This window comes from Haliotis asinina, chromosome 1, assembly GCF_037392515.1.
Source record: "Haliotis asinina isolate JCU_RB_2024 chromosome 1, JCU_Hal_asi_v2, whole genome shotgun sequence".
Classification (NCBI taxonomy): Eukaryota; Metazoa; Mollusca; class Gastropoda; order Lepetellida; family Haliotidae; genus Haliotis; species Haliotis asinina.
The window spans coordinates 15,547,777-15,562,379 of record NC_090280.1 but is presented as its reverse complement, the minus strand read 5'-3'; the positions used below and the strand labels follow the sequence as shown (position 1 = coordinate 15,562,379).

General features: G+C 41.3%; 3 protein-coding genes across 3 annotated transcripts in view; all 3 read left to right on the top strand.

Annotated features, from left to right (window-relative positions):
- The window catches only part of LOC137258061 (uncharacterized), a 29,410-nt gene extending 22,141 nt beyond the window's left edge, over positions 1–7,269 (top strand). Inside the window, exons 16-18 of the mRNA XM_067795613.1 lie at positions 1,839–1,990; positions 2,178–2,426; positions 6,920–7,269. Of these exons, the coding sequence (XP_067651714.1) occupies positions 1,839–1,990; positions 2,178–2,426; positions 6,920–7,269 (751 nt within the window). The remainder of the gene's footprint in view (positions 1–1,838; positions 1,991–2,177; positions 2,427–6,919) is intronic.
- Positions 1–14,603, top strand: part of LOC137287454 (protein turtle-like) — a 66,521-nt gene that overhangs the window by 51,158 nt on the left and 760 nt on the right. The window contains exons 12-13 of the mRNA XM_067819765.1: positions 13,343–13,435; positions 14,477–14,593. Of these exons, the coding sequence (XP_067675866.1) occupies positions 13,343–13,435; positions 14,477–14,593 (210 nt within the window). The remainder of the gene's footprint in view (positions 1–13,342; positions 13,436–14,476; positions 14,594–14,603) is intronic.
- The window catches only part of LOC137287476 (nephrin-like), a 65,633-nt gene continuing 58,533 nt past the window's right edge, over positions 7,504–14,603 (top strand). Inside the window, exons 1-6 of the mRNA XM_067819798.1 lie at positions 7,504–7,607; positions 8,759–9,040; positions 10,085–10,348; positions 10,921–11,205; positions 11,563–11,859; positions 12,017–12,323. Of these exons, the coding sequence (XP_067675899.1) occupies positions 8,800–9,040; positions 10,085–10,348; positions 10,921–11,205; positions 11,563–11,859; positions 12,017–12,323 (1,394 nt within the window). The 5' untranslated portion in view covers positions 7,504–7,607; positions 8,759–8,799. The remainder of the gene's footprint in view (positions 7,608–8,758; positions 9,041–10,084; positions 10,349–10,920; positions 11,206–11,562; positions 11,860–12,016; positions 12,324–14,603) is intronic.

Here is a 14,603-nt window from a genome sequence, read left to right as displayed (position 1 = left end):
TCTCACTACTTCAACATTGGAGGGTGATATATTGAAGAGTATTAAGAACCCGTGCGTAAAATCTTCGAACTCAGTCACACATTAAATCTAGAGGTATTCTGTGTTAATATACATCGACTCCTGTTTATAACACCAGTGGGTATTTGACTGTATACTGTCTATACAACCACATAGCGATAGTGCACTACACGGCCACACTGCACACACACACTGTCGCCCAACACTATATGCGGCTCACGACCTTGTTGATTTGAGCGACATGTACCCTACAGTGAATATTCAGGTGTTCCGAATAGCATGTCTACAGAGACACATTTATACAATCAACAAAGATATAGTGTCAGTGTAATATGCTAAATGGAAGTATGACACACGACCTACTTTACTGAATACCTGCCTGAATGACAGACATCAAGCTATACACATCCAGTCATCTTATACAATGGAATCTAAGAGATAGCATACACTGTTCACCAGTGCTAGTACCTGTTACTAGTGAAACTAATTTCACACACCACCAACATGCCAATGCTCTACATCCGCCTATTCTTCATAGATGGGACTCTATTGGTGGACATTCCTCACAAACAACACGAAAGGTACACGAATCATGCTTGTATGTCTATAACATGTTTCAGTTGTCGCTGCATTAGGGGTAGCGTAGCCAGTCTCACACCTATGTCCCACACATACTGTCACCTATAGCTAAAATAGAACCAGGATGAAGATTGTATGTATATATCTACAGACAGTACAGGTCTGCAGCTATCTACCTGCACTACTGATAACATACAGAGTGGTTTACACAGAGAGTGTAATAGTTAGGAACATACGGTAAAATCGAAACAATAATGAAAACTTCATTAGACTTTCAGACAAAATGAGGAAATATTTTGTTTTGTGAACTTTCATATGAGCCAAATCTTTGCTTCCTAAGCTCTAGGGTAACGAGAATAATGTTTAATAATATGAATGGAGTTTGTTGAACGTTGTGTTAAATAGTACGTGAGTCACAGCTTGGATGAAGGAGGTAAACCAGACATGATTCACGTCTGTATTTACCTTGGTGAAACCCATGGGCACAGGTGTGGGGCTGACACGCGAAGACACATAATGTGATAGACTGGTATTTGTTACCCCATGAATGTGTTTCCAGCATCGCGAAATAATATGACACAAGAGATGACGTCAGTAACATCAAGAGCACCGAATAAGTCGGATAAGTGGTTACCGACGTGGGGAGATTTTGTCTACGGTAGTAATGTGATGTTCGGATTCTGAAGCCTATCCACAATGAGTATGTCAATCACGTTGAGCATCGTTCTGTGAAACATTCAGCTTCTGCCCAGGACTATCAGCTGACGTCATCATGTGGAGTTTCTTTGGAGGCAGGAGGGAAATGTACCCTGATGTGTTACACAGAAGCTTCACATACAACTATGCAGTGGCAGAATGGAACTTTATCATAGAGAGTAAACCAGGGTAGTTGCAGTTCCACCTCTATCCGCCTCCAATCTGACTACACCACCTCCTGCCCCAGCTCCACCAACTACACCCTCACCATCAAGAACGCCGTGTACGGCAGGGACAGACTCAGCTGGGAGTGTGATTATCAGTTTGGAGGCAGAGCCAGAAACCAGATACACACTGATGTTCTTGGCAAATCTGTCATGTTGACATTGTGTTCAATTGCGACGTGTGTGAGGTGGATGACATATTACCTGTGTTTTCAAACTTCAACACTCAATTTCTCGAAAGATATTTAGTTTCATACCCTCATGAAGCTGTGTTATTATTCCAATTATTCTATTTCCTCTGAACACTGTTACCCTTACTAGAACTACTGCATCTATCACCCGCGTAGCAAATCTCCAATCCACCGCCGTTTATGGCGTTGTGCAGAGACGGAACAGTGTGACCTCCAGCCCAGCAGCAGTAGAGGGATACACTGGCTGGACAACCACCATCAACAACCAGCTACCAAGCAAAGGTAGGAACTCACAGTACTACCGCCAGGCATCAAACACACAGTCTAAACTCAACTGTACGTCTTCCTATCCTGACAGTAAGCATGTGAACTGATAGATACTATACTGAAACTTTATGCATGCTGTTGAGATGCCGGTTGTATTGTCGGTATGTATGATATTCCCTTTTCATATTCCCTTTCATTCCAGTTGCTGTCAAGAGTGTGTCACTAACAAACATCACGTCTGCTAATCATGAAGCTGGAGCTGTTGAAAGCCTTGAGTTCTGCCAGTTACCCCGCTCCCGAAATCACGTGGTACAAGAACAAATCTACTGGTTTCAAGTGGGATATCAAACATCCCAGTCAGGTGTTGTGCAGGCCATCAATACAATGGCTCTCAATCCTGTCAGAGGTGACCTTGATCATACAGTCTACTGTCTCGCCACCAACATGCACAGTACTGCCCAGTGGATAAATGTTTGTTTATATGCCACAACTGAGTAGAACTAAGAAAATAAAATACAAATTTAGTGCAACATTTAGAGACGTAATTCTGAGACATGATTCTGGTTTGGCACATATATATATATATAGACACACACACACCACACACACACACAACATATATATACATGCACACACACACACACACACACACACACACACAACATATGTATACATGCACACACACACATACACACATACATACATACATACATACATACATACATACATACATACATACATACATACATACATACATACATACATACATACATACATACATACATACATACATACATACATACATACATACATACATACATACATACATACATACATACCTTTTGTTCACAGTGACGGGATAGATTGACATGTTGATTATGTATGGGTTTTCTGTAGTAGATGTGTTCATGTGAGGAGACGCTAATATTGCGTTATCACGCGAGGCTGTTTTACAATGGATGATATCCTGCATTAGGAGTAAAACATGTTTAGCGAGTATTGGCGAACTAAATACACAGTTGGGTGGTCTGTTCATCAGATGCTCTTTTAGAGGTTTCTTTTGGTTGCTGAAATCCACAGGGACTTGTTTTGCTGAAAATAGTATGCCCTGGGTCCAGCAAGCCTCCACTGATATCCATACACATATAAGAAGGAAAGGGATCACCAACGACGAGCTGCGAGCAGTATTATTTTTATTTCATGGTGCGATATATTGTATTGGTGCGAGCCTATTGAGGCTGAAGGACAAACATGGTGGACTCGATCACTCGATACCGCTGATTTTCCAATAAAGTCGTGTATTGCAGGTAAAAGAATAACATATTTTATATGAGAGGTTGTAGAACGAAAGCGGAATATGTAGCGATGACGGTAATGCCATGTTTTTCGCCGATCGGGTGTTTTAAAATGAAATACATCGTAATTCTACCCCGAAAGGCGATGATTTTCGTAGGCGGGTTATTGGTGTACAGATGGAAAAGTTGTCTTTTCCCCAGTTCCAAGGAAAGTTACTCGGTACATAGGGCACCGATTTTGATAATTTTGGATTCATCCGAAGGGGAATTTATCTGACTTTATTTCAGTAAGAATTATGGCTGTATGTTCCACAATTTCCCACCCAGAATTCGCCCATAATCGAGAGTGGGGTGTTTGACAAATTTGTGCACGTCATATCCCTTTCCTTCTTTATATGTGTATGGATATCAGTGTAGGCTTGCTGGACCCAGGACTTATTATTTTCAGCAATACAAGCCCCTGTGCTGAAATCGATATCCATTCGTGCTGTGCGCGTTGTCCATGCCTAATGGGAAATTTTCCCATCAGACGTACTGCCGTTTTATTGGATGCTTCTGTACCAGTATATGTAAGTTTCTGTATTTTTGTCGGCGGTATATATCACAGAAATACAAAAAATATAGTAAACATTGCGATTACCAAGCATTTAATGGCTGAACGGTTTAACGTTATCCTAGCAGAAAATACAAAAACACAAGGCAACACAGAAGCGCTCAGACCATTACTTTCTGCATAATGCTTAGATCGTTGTTTTTGGCGTGACCAGCTTTTTCTCCCGAAATGAATCTGATAGAACACTTATGGAACTACCTCTGTTGACTAATCAGAAGACTACCAGCGTCACCTGTAAATGCTCAACAACTGGAACAATATCTCTTACAGGAATGGTGACGGATCACGTCTAACGTCATTCGTTGTCTTTAGTAGTTACGTCATCAATGAGTCGACGAGCTTTGTCGTGTATTGAAACCAATGTCGATCACTCTCACTTCTTATTAAACACTGATGACATTTCGCAGAAAAACTCCTTGTGGATTTATGTAAAATCAGACTATGATGCCACGTAACTTTCAATGTCTGTCAAACGGTACGTTCGACTTTACATGAACTGAAATTGTGTACTTGTTTGTAGGCTTATCTCAACCTGCATACGGTATGAAAAGGAAAGGGAAAATATAAAAGCCCTTCAAAATCTTGAATCAGTTAGGAATGTTTGCTGCTTATGTATCTGAAGATGTGGATGACTAACACGCCGAACTTCAACGATAATCGTTGAGAGCAAAAGTGTATCCATTACATTATATTTACAGAGTTAGTCAGTATCAGGTCTTGTAGTATCTATCAACTCAGCGTCAAAGTAATCAGGCAAGCATGTCAAACCCGAGACACTATTCTCTTGTCAAGTGGGATCCGTCATTCGACGAGGCACCCCACTTCCAGAGGTGCCAGATACTTTAATGGATATGGCCGAAATACAGTGCCATATAGTCCATGTTTCGCGTGAAATGTGCATAACGCTTGACATGGATATGTTTTACCATCTTAAACTGTTAATTAAGTATATCATTTTACACTGAGGATTGGATGGTGACTTTTTAGTCTCATTTCTCCACACAAGGGCGTCCGTATTCAATTCTGTTTCTGTGCCTGCCTGTTTTATTATTATATACTGGCTGGTGGGATTTTATGGAACATTATACCCATAATTAGATGCGGACGCCCTATTGCATTCGTATAAAAGGCTAATGTTCTGTTATCAGTATGGAACAAATGTGTCCATATCGGTCAACCACATATTTGGTCTAAAAATAGTCCGTCCTACCCGAAAGCAGTGAGGAAGCATAACGTGTGATATCATTGGTGCACTCTGTTCGGGTCTGCACCAAACGTAGGTTGGATTCTCCAAGGATAAGATACACATTTGAAGGTCACACCAGCTGAATCCAGGTAGGTGTTGTTTTAGTCAATGCCACAATCTAGCGGGTACCTGTGACACGCGGCGCAAACAGTCCCAGACAAGGACCCAGTTGTTGTGACACACAGTGAATCCAAGAGGGTTCGGTACATAAAAGACAGGATGTTAAGAGTAAGGTACAGGGCGTCCACTTCGGGGAGTTATGAAACAGCAATAACTGTACGTATAGGTACCGTGTTTAACTCTTCGATGAACTCCATTGTCCCCGGCAGATACAGATTTGGCACTGTGCCAGCGAGAGTCCTCGTATTTATAAACAGGTAACCGCCCGCTGTTACATGTAAACATAGATTATGAGCTCTCACTGTCAACCGTTTGACACAAACAGGCGGACCATAGAAGGATTGCTTTACACTCACGACATGGAGAGATTAATCTAACTTTTACCACGGACGACATGGTGTCACGTGATCCACTTCCGAAGCCTATTCAGGGAATCGGATTTCATTTAGATTTAGATCTGAACATGCTGAATACAACGAGTGGTGGAATTCTGGAAAACTATATATCCATGTATTAAAAGTAATATTAATCCAAACATGTAATGATGATACTGAAACTGATTCTTAAACTAAACCAGAATCATTTACTTTTCAGAGGCATGAAAAAGTCGACCAGTTTTGTCACAGAATCCCTGCATGCAGGTTTGATGATGTGTGTTGTAGGAATTGTCATTAATGGTAGGTTTACTTACACATCAAATAACTTTCGCGTACCTCAATGTGTTCGGGTCAGGTAAATACAATATTCATTGTTGTATTTCTAACACTATTACCCCTATGCACAAAATGCACAATCTTTATCTTTTGCCGTGGTTCTATTTCCATTGTCCGAGGGTTTCTGTGAAACTGAGCATCTGCTCAGTTCGTAGCGCCCGTAGACATCAGTGGCATAATATCTGGAGAAACAAGGTACAAGTAACCACAGTGAAGGGCAATTGAATGTAGATTGGCGCTGGCATCCCTTACATTTGCATTGGTAATGACTTCAGTTGCATTCTGTGTCTAGATCTTCAGTTCAATTTTTTAAAACTTATGAGCGGCCATTGTTAAGAATAAACGTTCGCTTTATTTCTGGCTTGCACTTTACACATACATTGTATAGCGTCTACAGAGTAATCTCTATTTTAAGTGGTATATTGTAAATAAATTTGGGTTTCGTTTTTGGCATTTTTCTTCATGTACAATAGCTATTTCTACAGTACTACATATCAGAATACACGAAGAGCAGTTGAAGAACTTGTCCAACGGATCACAAAACACGGATCAGCGTTGTTTGCTTAGAACCGACATGATACCGACCAAAGATATATTGTCATTTCGTATTGCCTTGGAGCGTAATAGGTTGTATTATATTTACATGAAAACAATATGTAAAAGGGTTTGCATGACATCTGACTGCTCTGATTTCGGTATACAAGAGCATTTGCCGACATTATTAAAGTCCGATTACGCAGCGTGCAAATCTGTTTATGGTCGTTATCACAACATCGTCTTTTTTTTGCTTCAAATAACATGCATATGCCTGTCACGAAACGTTTCGAACTTGATTATCGGAACCTCATTAACAATATTTGAGAAAAAGTCATGTGACACATGAAATCATCGTCTACTGAGCGTTACGTCATCACTCATCTCAGTGCCAATGAACATATAAGACAATGTTTCCCACAGGTGTACAATCCCAGCTGTCCCGTGCTGTGTTAGTGAGGGAGTCTGACACAGCCAGCTTCGGGTGGCAGATACCTGCTGTACCAGGGGGATTTACTACCCTGTATGTCATCAGTCCATCTGGAGCTACAGTACTACTGGCCAACACAGTCAATAACCACCAGGTATCTCCTGACTACACAGCTCGTGTCACCTACGTCGGGAATCTGAGTGCTGATCCCATGGTCATGGCCTTTGACCTACGTAGTGTTGTCAGGTCTGATGCAGGGAACTACACCTGTGGGAGGAATGGACCAACTGACATCATACCTCAGTGTGGACAGAAGCTGGTTGTTCTAGGTAAGAGTGTGTGAGTGAGTAAATGTTTGACTTTGTCTGTCAAACCATGAAACAAGGACAACCAACTACTTACATTATATAATACAAGCTGTTCTCAGTGAGGCGTGTGTTTAGAATGCATAGGAATCGTTCCATTCATGAGTCATCATGATATGATACATACACAGGTGTGGCAGTAGCACGAGACACAAGATGGTTGTAGATACATGTGGCAGTAGAATATTGTTTCAATCGATGTTACATGTTAGTCAAACCACAAGGAGTCCCATGAAGATCATGGTTTCGTCACAGGGTACAGGGTGTCACTACTCCCGGGAAAACAACCCTTAAACAGCAACAGGGAACCAGCACTGTAAGTCTATTCGGCACGTTTTAATAAAGTCTGTACTGCATGTTATGAAAGCTACGATGCTGTTGTTTCAACGTTCACCTTGGGGTCCATTATTTTTATCCACAAGGGGCATCATTTACAACATTGTAGTGTATTGTTAAACATCTCGTTTCACATTTCACTTTGAACAGAAAATATACAATGTCTCTGAGTTTAACTGTACATGTGAATTGGCTTTTTTCAAAATTATTGAAAGATATATTTCATCGTCAAGACATTTGGAGAGTTAGAACTGTTCGGGCAATTTACTTTGTGTTGATTTTGACAACCCGAGCCGATGTTCTTATTCATAAGCAAAAAGAAAACGGATCAAAAGGGTGGGCGCACAACCCATGCCCATAGAGAAGGCTACCTCTTGTTTGAATGTTTTCTTCACTGTTTACGGTGATGGTACTTGTGACGAAGTCTTGCATTATACATATAGTTTTCCATGTAAACTCAGATTACATCTTTCTTGCTTTCAAGTGTCACGAAATACATTTTTGTGTTTAGAGAATCGGTGTAAGTATACCTATCCTCACCACATTTATTACCAAAAGCCCTGAATAGTCAAGTCTTTCTTTACACTCTCTATGTAGTATAACGTTGAAATGTTGAATGTTTTCACAGAGCTCGGACCGTTTCTGAGATCTCACGAAATTTCAAGTACATGGTCGGAGTGTTTTCAAAACACATATATTATTTCTTGCTAGTATTCTTGCTAATATTATCCCTTTAGACCAATCAGCCAGCATTCTTAAAATTCAGAACTTCGAGTATGTTTATTGTCAACTGATAGTTTAAATAATTGCAAACAGTCTGTAAAGGCACATTATGTACATCTTTGTTCACTTGTTACGTTGTTAAATCATAAACATACGTCTTAAATTCTCGGTGCTTTTCCGTCTTTGTGTTCGGGCAGTTTATATTTATTTATAATTCCATTTGTTTTAGTCAGGTGTAAACATGCGACGAATGATCCCTTTAATTAGTACAATACCCCTACGTCACACGTGTCACGGTTATTGTCATCACTTACAGTTTTTCGCTTTGAAAGTAACCCTTTGAACTGACCTTTTCCCAACCATTTGAAAAAGGTGTTCAGCATACGTGAAAGACACTATCATTTTCAGGTCAACCCACCAAGCCAACTATCAGTGGACCATCATCCCCTATGTTCGGAAGACAAGTGATCTTGACCTGCAGCTCCACCTCTAACACACTCCCAGCTCACCATGGTCTGACCCTGATCTACACCTGGCAGCGTGACAACACTGACATATCAGTTACCTCCCCTGGTTCACCCTACGCCTTCACTGTGAGCTCCCGAGGCAGTCACAGCTACAGATGTAGAACAAGAGAAAGTCAGGGTCTGGAGTCCGAATGGAGCCAGGCGTACAACATGGAGCCTCAGTGTGAGTTTCTGTATTCATTTCAAGAATGTCACACAGAGTGTAAAACATACCTTGTGAAGAAACTTGGGAAATAATCAGGAGCCCTTGTACTTTCATGTGCTCCCTTTTCCGTTTCCATGGCTACATATTACTTTCCCGGACTTTGAACGAGCCAGGAGTACAACATGGAGCCTCAAAATGCAATTCATACCACTATTCTACATTAGAAACAAACCATCTTGCCGATAAGTTGCATGGGGTACTTGGTCGTTTTTGTTGACGGTCATATTTTCAGATATGGTGGTTTTGAAGCGGTTAATATGAGGGAAAATAGAAGAGTTGGAAACTAAAAGTCATTAGTGAATGGGTATAGATTTCTTCGCACTCGGTCTGTCGGGCTGTGAATACACGAGTCCAGACAATCCATCATCGGTCAACATGGATCGATCTATAATGAGATACGTTCAGATATGTCAAACAAGTCAGCCCCTTTCGACAAGCATTGATCAACCCTAACCCAGATCTTCACAGGTCTAAAAGTCATTAATGCAGCGGTATGCGGATATATACATTGGTTTCATCTGATTCACCGTTCTGCCTGTCAGACGGGTGGTCCTTAAAGTGTGACCCTACAGCCCACCACATCGCCACATGGCCACATGTATGCGGATATATACATTGGTTTCATCTGTTTCACCGTTCTGCCTGTCAGACGGATGGTCCTTAAAGTGTGACCCTACAGCCCACCACATCGCCACATGGCCACATGGCTGGAATATTGCTGACTGTCACGATAAAGAATAAACAGACAACTCTCCACTCTGTCATACACAAGGAGGGAAGGTCAGGAGATTGTCCTGTGGTCCTACACCTGAGTGTACATACATTAGTTTAATCTGTTTCTCACTTCTTCCTTTCTGACAGATAGCCCCAATGGCGTGACAGTACAACACAATTGTCCTACACCTGGAGGGAAGGTCAAGAGAGTGTACCAAGCATCCTGTGTTCAGCGACCTGTGTACATACATTGGTTCAGTCTGTTTTACTGTTCTTCCTTTCTGACAGATGGCCCCTACGCTGTGACACTACAACCCTCCACTCTGTCGTACACCAAAAGGGAAGGTCAAGAGAGTGTACCACCTATCCTATGTTCATCCACCTGCAGACCTACATGTACCTACAAGTGGTTCAAGGATGGGACATCACACAGTGATGGAGCTACACTGATTCTCCCGGTGGCTGACAGGTCACAGACAGGATCCTACAAGTGTCAAGCGTCCAATACACACGGGGTTGATGACAGCTCAGGTGTTTTAGTGGATGTCACATGTGGGTATTGTCTGATTAAGGAATGCCATTAACAATCAACAAAACATGTTCAAGTGCACATATTCCAAAGCAAGCCGTGCTTGTAACATCCACGACAGTGTTGATAATATTCACCTCACTACAATAGTTGGCAAGCGTGCTTGCAAAATAGGCCTAGACTAAGTATCCAAAGTAAGAAGTGATTTTCAAAGAAGTGATTGTCTTCACGCAACGGGAGATAAACTCACATAAGCATTAGCAGAACTGTCTCAAACGCCCCGGGTCAGACGACACTGACGTTATGGCAGGAAAGACCAGTCCCGTTTCCCGTTCAGCTGGACTTCCTTTCTGAATGGTTATACATAGATGCTTTCATCAAGGCCAGTTCAATGAGCATTGTTAATATCATCTGTGATGGCCATTATAGGGCTTGTTGGCATCCCAAACCATTTTGACTACTTCCCTTTGTGACGTGGATAGCTGGACACACCCTTATGATTGTCTCACGACTGGAGATGTTCCAAGCCATATTTGCCGACGTCTTATAAATCAAGAACATAATATACTGTATCAACTGATTGTCATTTTTCCAGATCATGCAAGTATAAGCATGCTGACTGCCAACTCTGTCAGTGGATCAGTGACTGTCAATGAGTCTGATTCAGTAACCTTCAGATGTGAGTTGGATAATGTTGGGAATCCAAGGTCAGTCATCAGGTTATTGAATGGAACTGAGGAGTTGACAATGAGAGATAATTCAACGGCAGCATTATATACAATGGACTCAGCCGACTGTAGACAAAGAGGGAACTACTCCTGTATTGCCAGTAACAACGTCGGCGAACCAGTCACCAAGAGGGTGGAGTTGCTGGTCAAATGTGAGTTATTGTTTATATACAGTAGAAATTCTACTATTAGTTGTTGATGTATAGTAATGGTAGCGGTAGATAGAGTAGCAGCAAGATGACTATAGATAGGGGTAGTAGTACTGGATGTAGTAGCTTAAAGCAGTTACCTTTAAATGTGGTGTTTTGCTTTACACATGATACTGCAAGCAACATGAACAGCTAGTAAAGATATTTAAAATGCAATCACCCGTTTTAGTATTGTTTTGTGAGTTGTATATGGAATATCAGCTGTCAGGCTGAACTTCCTTTTTCCAGTCTAGATCTAGAGTGACCTGGTCATTATTTGTTCCCGACCTATTGTCTGTGGTGTCCTTTGCCTGTAACCAGGTTCTCCACGACTTGGTGACTCACTATCCAAGCAACTCAAGTTCGCCGCTGGACTGGGTAGTGACGTGACTGTGTCTATGTCAGTCCTGGCTTACCCACTTCCTACATTCACCTGGAGTAGATCCAACAGGACCAACCAGAACCTCACTGGTTTCTCCAGCCCTGTCTCAGACATCTCAGTCATTGCCAGAGTACACCTTACTAACCTCAAGCAGCAGGACTTCGGGGAATACAGTCTTACAGTGGACAATGGTGTTGGCGGTTCAGTGACATACACAGTCAGCATTGAGCCTGCAGGTCAGTTTCTCATATATCACCTTGTACATCATGAATTCCGGATTTAACTACTCATGTGTGTCTGAATAGCCTTCTCTACTACTATCACCAAAAACAGCATTGCAGCTGCATTTTAAGATAAAACGGTGACAATAATTTCTACTTAATCTGTCGCAAGGACCACCACAGACACCTACACAGTTTCGAGATCTGGATAATGCAACAACGTCGTCGGTATGGTTGTCCTGGCTGCCTGGCTTCAATGGTGGACGCACTCAGACGTTCATGATCGAGTATCGTCAGTTTGCTACGAGAACGTGGACTTTCCATAAATCTTATGCTGACTCAGACAAGATGATGGTGGTTGAAGTGACTGGCCTTATATCTGGAGATATATATATATTTCGGCTGCTAGCTGAAAATGACTATGGCGATTCTAACAGATATGTCTTTGTAGAAGCTACGACTGCTGGAGGTAGGTGTCAGTTAGTGATGACTTCTCCGGTAAATATCTTTTGAAAAACTCATCAACTGAACAATGAAAACGTACAGATCCCCGATCCGATAATTAGATTTCACGAAATTTTTCACAGTGTTGCGTGTTTAAAAAAGGGACCGCAAATGACTCCATAACTGAACAAATGTAATTATGACAATACGTGTGTGCAAATAATAATACAGAGTCATGGATCCTGCGACAAATGGGAGCATGCACAATTAACAAAGATTCGAAAGAATGGTTTAGCGAATATGCCATTGTAGATCCACCAACCCAGTCAAAGCCTGATGCTGCGTGTACCTATACACAGGTAGTAGCAGGTGCGACAGTAGGAACCTTCTTTCTTACCCTGCTCGTTGGAGGAACTGTTCTAATGGTGTTGTACCGAAAAGGGTACAGGATCGGAAATAATTCAAAAGGTATATATTTAATGTCGTGCTGTTAACTTGTTATACTTTTCATAACAATATTTACATTCAGTCTTCTCCAAGGAGTATGCTCCATGATATTGCCTTCATACGTAAATCATCTCATTTCAAGATTGTGAAAGAGTTCTTTTCATTTCTATTGCTACTGTATTTAATGTATGTATGGTTATGTTATGTATCCGCAGTAATTTACAGTTAACGTTACCATCCTCAGTGTTAGGTCTTTTTGTACGGTTGGTGTACCATGTGATGTGTTTGATTCTCACTGTATGCCATTGTGTTCTTATTCTTGTTTTTCAGGTGCTCGGAAAAGGTAATATACACTTCAAAGTTTAGTACTCAGTAACGTGCAATTATTTAACCACATCTACGTTTCACATATTGAGGATTTATACTACTGGTCAGTTGTTAGAAACATACCTAATGCTATTTTGTAGTTCCAGCCATCCTGAACCTGTGGAAATGGACGAAAAGGCATATTCGTCATTAGGTAAGTGTTGATTAGTGGATATGTTCCTTCATTGTGATGTCACAATTATCTCTGTATCTATTAGGATGAAATCACAATGTGTTTCAGATCAGGTCAATGTTCAAGCGCAGTATTCACATTTGGATGAGGAATCAGAAAAACAACAGTACACCGAGTTGAAGATGTATGAGAACACAAAAGGTAGATGCATGTCATGTAAAAAAGACTGACCTCAAGTATTTATGTGGCTGTGCTCTCTGATTGTTGGGGCACATATGAGGTTAGTTGTAATCAGGACTCAATACAATAAGGCAAGGAGGCCTATGGTAATCGTTCGGATTATTTCTATCGATTACTCTACCGGCCTATCTTGTACCATACTTATCTCCTGGACCAGCTCTCAGAATCGCTTCAAACAGGTACGCATAGGGCTAAAGTTTATTGCTCCAAAAACTCTGGACTCACGGCAGATAATTCAGAATTATGCTAACAGTATCCAGGCTAATAACCTCAAAAACTACTGGTTCAAAGACTTCAAAAACTGTTGGCACAAATCAGGAATCAGAATCCCTACATTTTCAAGTGTAGGACCCATGCAGCTAACAGGGAATCTGGCATACACGATTGAAGTTTTTGGCCGTGTTTTTCACAATTTGTCTGCGTCCCTACCTTCCAAAATGTGCTGAAACCATCAGCCCCGAGCTTCCACAATTCCCATACTTTGTGTCATATTGAGTTCCACCCCTGGGCAAAAGTTCTTTTGAAAACAATTCAAAGATTCCATCTCGATGGGGTTTATTTTCAAACCAAACCTACCAGGTGAAAACTGAAACTTACTTTTCAAGAAAAAAATCCCATTTAATGTATATTCCTGAGACTGCCTAGTCAGCCACTGGCAATTCCAGAATGCTAATTGTTTCCACTGTACACTCATTGACAGGTTAGCTACACACTTGTAAAAAAGGAACTATTTCTTGTCCGTAACTGTTTAAACAGCACCATGTCATGGCCTCCAAGGTCTATATTACATACATACGCTCGTTTGTCCAAAACGTGTTCTGCATGTGGTTTAGACGATCTTATGCCCTCAAATACACTTGAGACATCTGTAATAGTGGAACCAACCTCCGAGTTCGACCCATATTTGGCTAATTGAGTTCTTGGGGTGAACCGTTTAGCCTCTGCTTGTAATTACATTTCGAATTTGATTTTAAAGTATGTGTTCAATTATGTCTTCATCAGATGCTGCAGCAGATACAAGTTCCCATGACGGCGTGGCAGAGACTCCATCAGAGCATCATTTGACTTATGAATCCATCAGGGCATCGCCATACCAGAACACTAGCTCACATTCTCAAGGTAACCAAAC